Here is a 9,404-nt window from a genome sequence, read left to right on the forward strand (position 1 = left end):
AAGAACAAGTTCGGTTTAGTTTTTGAATAGTTTTGGGTGGATGATGATGCACATCAGGGATAGGTCTGGCGCCTCTCAGGAATTACCGACAATTACCGATAATTGCTGTCAATCCAGTTATTTCTGTACGTGTCCCCTTGAGCGGAATCGCACCCCTTTACCCTTTGACACTGTGTCGATGACCATCTATCTGTAGGGCAAATAATTAGGCCTGCGCGTCTCTATGTCTGCTCTCTCTCTTCTCTATACTCAGGCAGTCTATGAAAATTCGTGTCCATTTAGACCCACAAGGCTACGCTTTTAGAACTATGCGAGTAGGCCTATGACATTTATCTACCGTCATGAGAAGGTCGCCGTTGTTGCCCTTTTCTGGAGATTCTGCCTGAAGGGGTTTATAATTAGGGGATATAAACAGGCAAAAACTGCTGCTGCACAGTTATCCACGAGAATGTTTGATGCTATCAGTGCAAAACCTTACCTAGCTGTCATTCCATGTAGCCTGTAATCTCTTTCCTTCACAGAATTCTTAAATAATACTCCCTTTTTCGCAGACACAATACCACATTGGTGAATAATGCTTCACCTTTTTCCTGAATTATGATTGTGTGGTTGTAATCTTTTATTAGCCTAACTCAATCAATCAGCCTTTAAAATATATTTTTTTCTTCATTCTTTTCATTTTTCAAACCAAACATCAAACAGTCTACATCCTAAGTAATCAACACCTCAACGCATAGTGACGGTTTGAGTTGAGCTGGTTGGTTTTGATATCGATCGGAGACCAGTGCTGCTGTGTGTTTTGCATAGAATTGTTGGAGGGTAATTGAGTGTCAGTGTCTGTCTGTCGTCTCAGTGGCGCCATATGCCTTTTTGGATTGCTAATTTCTCTAACCGCCTGTCCGCTCCGCCCATAACATCCATTCTCACAGGCAGAAGCAATCTAGATATCTCCGGGCTGGCGTAGCCTGGGGAACCTGCTCACGATGGCGTCCGCCTGACGAGGCAATGCGGATGACACTATAGCTACAGACAGACATGTACAAATGAGCTAATAGCCTAGTCTGTTTAGAAGTTCAGATAGTGTTTGTTTTCATTATTAGGCTATTGCCGTAGAATGTAATCTATGGTTATAGTTTAAACATGTTTCTAAGGCATTTATAGGCATTTTTGATGCTGCTATTTAATAAAACAATGTCGCTTTGTAATGCAACATTGTAGCCAACGTCACCGTCTGCAAAAGGAGTGAAACAAACGGTAACAATGTTTCTTCACCTTTACTGTAGCCTAGTCAGCACCATAGACTTATATCGCACTATCAGTAAGAGGAATGATGAATAGTGACCGCCCGGTGAACCAATGGAAATGTAAAGTTCGTGAAGTATGCTAATTGGGCAAGGGGTGCTCCAATGGGCGCTGATGGGGCGGAGTTGTGTTACGTAGAGAAGTCTGGCTCCGATATTTCTTCAACTCGAGGTCCGCTACCCGAAGTCGACTATTGAAGTGTTGATGGCAGAGTAGACAACATTTTATTCACATTTCGTTGTTTTCGGATTATAAACGTTATGCTTGACCACCATCGTGGATGTGTGTAAAGTCGGATTGGACAAGTAGTCACGACATTTATCCGGTTTTCTACTAAAGGAATGTTTTTTTCTTCCTCTTTTCAGCAACTAACGATACAAGTGTTCCGCTTTTCCAGTAGGGCTTGTTCAAGTACACCAGTCGGCTTTTAGGCTTTTTCTCATGTAGCCTAGTTTTTCTTTGCAGGGATAAGCCTTCCGTTTTTCGCGTGCTTTTCTTACGTCTTCCGGTGGATTGTGATTGTGGCAACTATTTCTTCTGTAGATTTCATGTAACCGTGTCTTCGAGCTCAGCCCTGCGGGTTTTGGTACTTGGATAAGAGTGACTAAAAAGTTAGGCTACTTGTCGTAAATGGATCGCCATTCCAGTTTCATTTCCATTTGGCTACAACTGGAACTCTGTGCCATGGCTGTTCTTCTCACTAAAGGTAAACTTTGATCCCTTAAAACATGCCTTCATGTCCTCTTTGCCCCTTTCTGACCAAAGGAAAAAGTTCAAAAAGGTTGAATGCGAGAAAACGGGGCCAGAACCTCCCAAAGGCCTTTATCATTGCTTTCTTATCCGTTTCCAATTGCGCAACGTTGAATAAGTAACATTATTAAACAACGCAGTTTTGTCAACAAAATTATTTTATCTTCTCTCTTTTACTTTCCGTACTTTGATCTTTCCTATAACAAAGAATGATACAAATAAAATAAAAAACATCCGCGCATCCAGGTGGCGTGTTTTCAATATGCTCTGTCTAAATCTCAATAACTTTTAGTTTGTTTCATCTACTATATATTCCAACACAGGACAGGTGCCTTAGCACTATTATACCCATGAAAAACGTAACTTTCTATACCGTTTGTGGTCTGTGTTTTCCCCCATGAGTTCCTATAGCAAGGCCGTAACAGACTGAATGGCCCTAATGTTTCTCATAATTCTCACGCTAGGGCACATCAATGGGATGTGTGATATTATGTAGCCTATAGGCTATAGGGTTTTAATGTAAATACGCCAACTCGAGTCTCCAAAGTAGAAAGCAAAGCCCAGTAGCTACTACGCTACGGATGTTTGGCTCCTATATATAAAGCATTGGCAATTGCGAGAACATATTTATTAGGTTGTTGCCGTAATGCCATTATCATGTGTTTAGGGCCCTGTCAATGGTCAGTTCGTGATTAAGAAGATGACAACGTGTAACTGGAGACTGGAAGTCCACAAACTTCGTGTAACAACATTACAACCGCTGTGTTTATTTGTGTGCGTCTCTGCGTGTGTTTTGGGGGGTAGCTGTCTTGTAACAATGTTAATGAGCCTTTGACTAGTAAAGCTATGGATTTATATTGACAATTATAACAGGTCGATGCAAATAGCTTGTGCCATATTTAACTTGTTGAACTCCATAAAAATGTGTTTTCAGTCATTTTAAAACATCTGACTATAAGTGAAACGCTATTCGTAGCATTTGCTGCGCGTTTTTAGCACTATATATATATTAACATTGTTAATAAACATATATATAAAGTATTTGTTGCAAAAAAAACGTATAATAACAAGGTTGTTTGGTGGAAGCTTTTGAGATGAGAAGCCGAGAGAGCTCATTGCGCCCAGCCCATCCTGACCACACAAATGCTTGCATATGAAAGATGAAAAAGGAGACTCCTGCGCTGCTCTCTCACCCCCTTTTACGAGTTTCCATTTGGGTTGAAAGAAATTGACTTTGGAAAACAAACCACTAATTATAAGATACACGGTTCCTGTTTTATAATAGGGACGGACTAAAAGGACAATTTTGCACGGAAAGGGCTTAACCTCGGCGTATGTACTGCATTTCATTTGAACACGTCTACTTCTCAAAGTCTTTCAGGGGTTACCTTGTCATTTACATGCGTTTTGCCAATGTCGGTTCAGATCCGACTAGGCAGTCTTTAAAAGACACAAGTAGTCTGGTTTCTGATTCGAATATCGAAATAGCGAGTTGAGATCATTATTTGGTTTTAAAAGTAAAGTAGAAATGCTATCTGCTGTATTTTATTCTTGGATATAACAACCATGTGTGTGTGACTTTATCAAATATCTATCTGAGGGGTTTATAACATTTCCACAAATGACTACAAAACGCAAGATTTCTCCCCTGTTGGAATATGTTTTGATTTCCCAAACTGCTGCCCAGTTCGAAAAGGCAGACCGTGTACGCGGAAAAGTTTCAAAGCACAAACAATTTCATTGAGGCGTTATTACTAGATAATATGCTGAATTTGGGGTCAGTTATTCTTGAAATGTTGGAGGATAGGCTACTATTTAGCCGAGAACACTTCATTAAACGAATCAAGTAGGCCTATGACTAACACTTTGCTTTTCTTTTAGGAGAAATACGGTGTTACTGCGATGCCCCCCACTGCGTGGCCACGGGCTACATGTGTAAATCTGATCTAAACGCCTGTTTCACCAAGGTGCTGGACCCAATGAACTCTAACTCTCCCCTCACGCACGGGTGTCTAGATCCCATAGCGAATGCTGCCGACATATGCAGCTCTAAGAACACAAATGCCCTGAGTGAGGGTTTGTCTATGCGGGAGTGCTGTCACGACGACATGTGCAACTACAGAGGCCTTCACGACCTGGCTCACACCAGAGAATCAACAGGTAAGAAAAGAAGAGAGAATCGAAACATGAAATGTCTCTGACTGGAAATATTCTGGGTATTATTTTACACTCTGTTCTATACGGTTTATAATGTGTGACAGACAGAGCAACCAAACTGACAATATGTAGTGTAGCCTATTCAGGTCGCCTCCCTGTAATATTCTGAAATAGTGTTTAAATGTACCATAGCCCTATACAGTAACTGAATCAACCACAGAGGTTAGTTTAATGGTCTACTGTAATGCATACACCTTTTACTAATTCCCACCTTTACGCAGCTTCAGTTAGATTTTTTTTATGGGTTGCAGCACAGCGGCAAAGAGAGGAGTGTTGGGAGAGGGGGGCACCGCTTTACCTGAAGAACTTGGACGCAGATCAGATGTTTTTTGTTGCGTGTGCACCATGTAATTTCTCCACCGAGTAGGAATGTGCCTTGTAGAATATCCTTTCACAGGCTGCATGTAGGAGGGCATAAATAGGAGCATCATTGAGTCATGACATGGAGTATGGTCATGCAGAGAGGAAGGGAGAGCTCTCAAGTAGGACTTTCTGTTATGTGTTGGAGTTTAGCAGGTTTATTAGCTGAAATGTATTTATTTTGGCTCTTATTTGGGATAAGGCTCGGCGACACATTGCATTTCCCTTCTGTAAGCAGGAGCCAAGTTTCCACTAGACATCAGTGTACGTTAGACAGTGAAATAACCCACTTTCCCTCTTATCTCCTCGTCCAGACCACGGCCGGTACCAGCCCGAGAGCAACAACCGTCACCTGGTCACGCGGGTACAGGAGCTGGCCTCGGCCAAAGAGGTGTGGTTCAGGGCAGCGGTGATCGCCGTGCCCATCGCTGGAGGCCTCATCTTGGTCCTCCTCATCATGCTGGCCTTACGGATGCTCCGCAGCGAGAACAAGCGGCTGCAGGACCAGAGACAGCAGATGCTGTCACGGCTCCACTACAGCTTCCACGGCCACCACACCAAGAAGGGCCACATGGCGAAGCTAGACCTGGAGTGTATGGTGCCCGTGACAGGACACGAAAACTGCTGCCTCACCTGTGACAAGATGAGACAGGCAGACCCGGGGAACGACAAGATACTGTCTCTGGTACACTGGGGGATGTACAGTGGGCATGGGAAGCTGGAGTTTGTATGACTTACTTTTCTAAGTTTGTTTGACTTTACTTAATGCCCCCCCCGCCCAAAAAACAGCCAAGACTGTCTCTCCTCTACTCGTTGGGTTTCCTCTTTTAATTTTTAAAAAATGAATCCCCAGTTTTGTCTATTTTACTTAACAGCTGTTTTTTTTCAATGGAGGAAAAGGAGGACTGAACTGAACACAAGCCTTGTGGTTTTTGCTAAAGGAGCACTTTACTTGAAAATGAAAGGCAAACCATCAAGGCTCTATTTAAACTTGAGGACAGGACTGACCGGCGGACTGAGAAAGCTCTGTCAAGACCCTGTCTGCATGTGGATCCTGGACTATACAGGGAGCGCTGAAGGATTCCAAATCTGTCTTATTTGCACATTTGTAAAAAGTAAAATAAGTTGTTTTGCTTAAAAAGAAGCTAAATAGAAGAAGACTTTTACACTGACACCAGGGTTAAACAAAAATAAAATAGTTCAATAATTCAGTGTTGACTGTAGGTGTGTGCACTCCTCTGTGTACGTTTCTTGATCCAAGCCTATTGTAAAGATTTAAAATATATATATTTTTGTCTGAAAGAAAGACCCTGTCCTGTGTGTTCTTCCTTGCTGTGTGAAAGAGAGGAACAGAGAGCCGTGGCTCATGTCAGATTTCTTTTCAAGATGTTTTACCCCCCTGGTGTGGTTCGTGTGTGTACAGTAGTATGTAAGAGGATGTGTAGTGAGTGAGAGGACCACGCTGCCGTGGTGGTGTGACGTTTCATACCCAGACGGTGGGAGTGTGGGCCGCCGCGGCGTGTGTGTAGTTTCAGGCGGAGTGTGTTGGCCGTGTGGTGCGTGTAGGGCTGACTTCACAGTGAGGCCTTGTTTCACAGTAGTACTCCACATCTGAGTCATTCTTGAACCTCCTCCAAAGGTCAGGATTTCGGGCTTCAAACACATTCGGTTTCTTTCATTGCTGAATTCCTCCTGGAAGTAGTGTGGCTATTTATTTTATACTCGGTCTAATGCCAGTAGAAGCCCTCCCCATTCAGCTCCTCTGCATGTGCTTCAGCCAACACACTAACCCTCCTGTATCCCAGCTTGTGTTGACGAAGAAGGCTCTTTTCTTTGCCAAGCGACGAGGTTAGTGATTATGCCGCAATTGACACTCTTATTACGCAGCTTAGAAATAGATCTCAAGCCTGAGGTTGCGCATGTGGTTATCGGGAGAGTTCATATGGAACCCGCAGAGTTCTAGCTTCAATAATGTGAAGACTATATTTCTATTGTTGTTGTGTTTGAAACCCCCTTCGCTTCTTTTCTCCAGTCTGTTTGGTAGGCCTTCTACTTTATTACATCGTAATACTTCCCTGATGGTACGTGTGTCTAGCTGTAACGCCTGTCCACCGTGAGACACAAAGACACATCACATGACCAATTTCAACCAGCTACTTTTTTTCCCCTTTTGAGGAAAAACTTGGGTGGACTTTGACTGTGATAAATGATGTGGAAGAATCAATCATGGCAATGCAGGATTCTGTGTACTTGTAGGAACGTTAACGTAGCAGCCTAAGAGTTGGGCCTTCAAAAGGAACATGTTTTGGGAACCACGGTTCAAAAGTTCAAAGGAACTGTGTTTACTCCTCTCCGTGGTAACCAAGACAGAGAGAAGGAAAGTAAGTTGTTTATTTTAGGTCCACCTGTGTGTGTGTCTGTCTGTGTGTCTGTCCGTTTGCATGCGTGCGTGTCTACTGTGTGTGTGTCTGTCTGTGTGTCTGTCCGTTTGCATGCGTGCGTGCGTGTCTACTGTGTGTGTGTGTCAGTTCCAGGCTGACCTCTTGTTTCTCTCCATTAGGCCTTAAGGAAAACACTATTACCAGGCTGACCACTTAACAGCAATCTGCCTCAGCCGGGCCTCAGCCCACGCAGACACTTAGTCTCCCCAGGACTATTACCCTGCAATAATAACAAGACCCTCTGGTTTGGACAGCTAATGTGCCCCGTGTTTTTGTTCTGTTCGCTCCCATCACCTGCTGATACCAGATAGGCAGGGATGTCTGAAGGGGGAGGGGGCACACACACACACACACACACACACACACACACACACACACACACACACACACACACACACACACTAGTAGTGACTCTTGATGCTACTGTTAGATCCCATGAACAGTGGCTCTACAATAAAACACTTCTCCAGGCCCATTAGGATCGGCTGCCATTTTGCTGAGCGGCAGGCGGTCAGGCTGTTTGTATTGACATGCAAATGTAATGAGGCGGTCGACTGGCTCCCCTCAAAAGCCCAATTTGTTTTGAAGTCACTTCAGAATGTCCCCTTTCTATCTTGCCAATGAATTGTTATTGGTGTAGATTCTGGATGCGTCTGGAAAGGCACCCTGTTGCCTATATGGTGCAGTATATACGTAATAGGATGCCTTTTGTGTCGCTCCCGCTGTCTCTCTCTCTCATGTGTATACCTCTCAAGAATCATAGACTCCAGTCCCAGGTTTACGCATTAGCTGCAATGAGGGTGAGATATGCAGCTTTTATTGGTATGTGACATTTTCCAAACCTCATAGAGGGAAGGTTAACTACCGTGATTTAAATCAGAGCTGTTCTCATTTCTTCTCTCCCCACCTCGCTGGCGATTAAAACGCTCATGCAGTCGGTGCTGTATGTATATAGGGATCCCATAGACTATTCTGTGCCCTTTGTTAAACAATATATGAAGTGTAAACACACATGGGACCTGTTAACACCTGCACATAGTAATGGGTCATTACCCAGCTTTTATAGCCGTGAATGTTATTCTTGTTTTTCCCCTCTTCTTCCTCTTCCTCAGGCTCTATAGAGATTTCAGCTTATCCCATGTTGAGCAATGCTGAGTAATAAAGACACTCCATGATCAATTAGTTATTGGTGAAGATTACAGGTGAATGCTTCTCTGTCTCAGTAGCAAACTCTTGACTACATAGAATTTACTCACAGTACACAGACTGATATGCGGAGAAGCCTATATATATATATATATATATATATATGAGGACACACACTATAAACGGTTTCACAAATGAACTCTGGGACCTTTTCGCTTTTCAGAGATAGTTCTTGTAACTCCCGTGGCCTGTCTTGAAAACATACTCCGTATAAATGACCCACTGAAGACTATTTACTTGTCAGCCATTAAAATAAATAAAAACATTCTCAAAAACAAACAATGTGTCATTTTAGAGAACATACCATCTATACGTTCAAGAAAATAGACGTTCCTGTTGGCTTTCCACCGTGACGCATATACAAGTGTCATTCTGCTCCGTGACGAATGGACATCCGTTTAAATAAGACATGGAATAAATATTTATTCCGCCCAAAGGAAAGTTCACTTCCTTTGAATGGATACAACATGGGTTGGTCCCTGTCCTCCTTGACCTTCAGCCCATCTAAACATTTAGCCCAGCATGTTGTTAACGTTTAGATTTAAATCTGCCTTGAGAAAAATCAAGTTGGGGATGTTTACGAGATCCGGCCTGGGGCTCTTGAAGCTTAATGTCACCGTGTGTAAATAGGCGTTTTGTGATGTTTTTAAAAAGGGGGTTTCTCAGCTGCAGACCAACCACGGTTAAATCAAACACTAGCTCTACAAATGAAAGATAATTAACAGAGGAGTCCGCGACAGGAGACAGCTTGATGACGATGGTCCATTGTGGCTCAGTTGGTAGAGCATGGCACTTGCAATGCTGGGATTGTGGGTTTGATTCCCACGGGGGACCAGTACTAATGTAATTATATGCATTCACTACTGTAAGTCACTTTGGACTAGAGCATCTGCTAAATTACTAACATGTCAAATGAAATACAATTTCAGGATTACAAAAAAGTCCCAAATAGATACTCCAATGTCTATGTACAGGTATAGGTAACAAACCACGCTGCTAGTCAAGTGTCCTGTTGGTTTAGTTTGCGTCTCTAACTCTAAGCCGTGGCAGAGAGAAGAGCCCTGAGCTTCAGTGAGGAGGCTGGAAGCCACCTAACGTGTCCCCATGGCTGGTATTGAGATTATTTTT

General features: G+C 43.1%; 1 protein-coding gene across 1 annotated transcript; it reads left to right on the forward strand.

Moving 5' to 3' along the window:
* Positions 1-1,457: 1,457 nt before the first annotated feature.
* LOC112215595 (BMP and activin membrane-bound inhibitor homolog) lies at positions 1,458-5,935 on the forward strand. Its single transcript, XM_042299109.1, has 3 exons — positions 1,458-2,008; positions 3,934-4,212; positions 4,944-5,935. The coding sequence occupies exons 1-3, from the start codon at positions 1,933-1,935 to the stop codon at positions 5,360-5,362; spliced, it is 774 nt and encodes a 257-aa protein (XP_042155043.1). The 5' UTR covers positions 1,458-1,932; the 3' UTR covers positions 5,363-5,935.
* The last annotated feature ends 3,469 nt before the right edge of the window (positions 5,936-9,404 follow it).

This window comes from Oncorhynchus tshawytscha, linkage group LG16 (assembly GCF_018296145.1).
Source record: "Oncorhynchus tshawytscha isolate Ot180627B linkage group LG16, Otsh_v2.0, whole genome shotgun sequence".
Classification (NCBI taxonomy): Eukaryota; Metazoa; Chordata; class Actinopteri; order Salmoniformes; family Salmonidae; genus Oncorhynchus; species Oncorhynchus tshawytscha.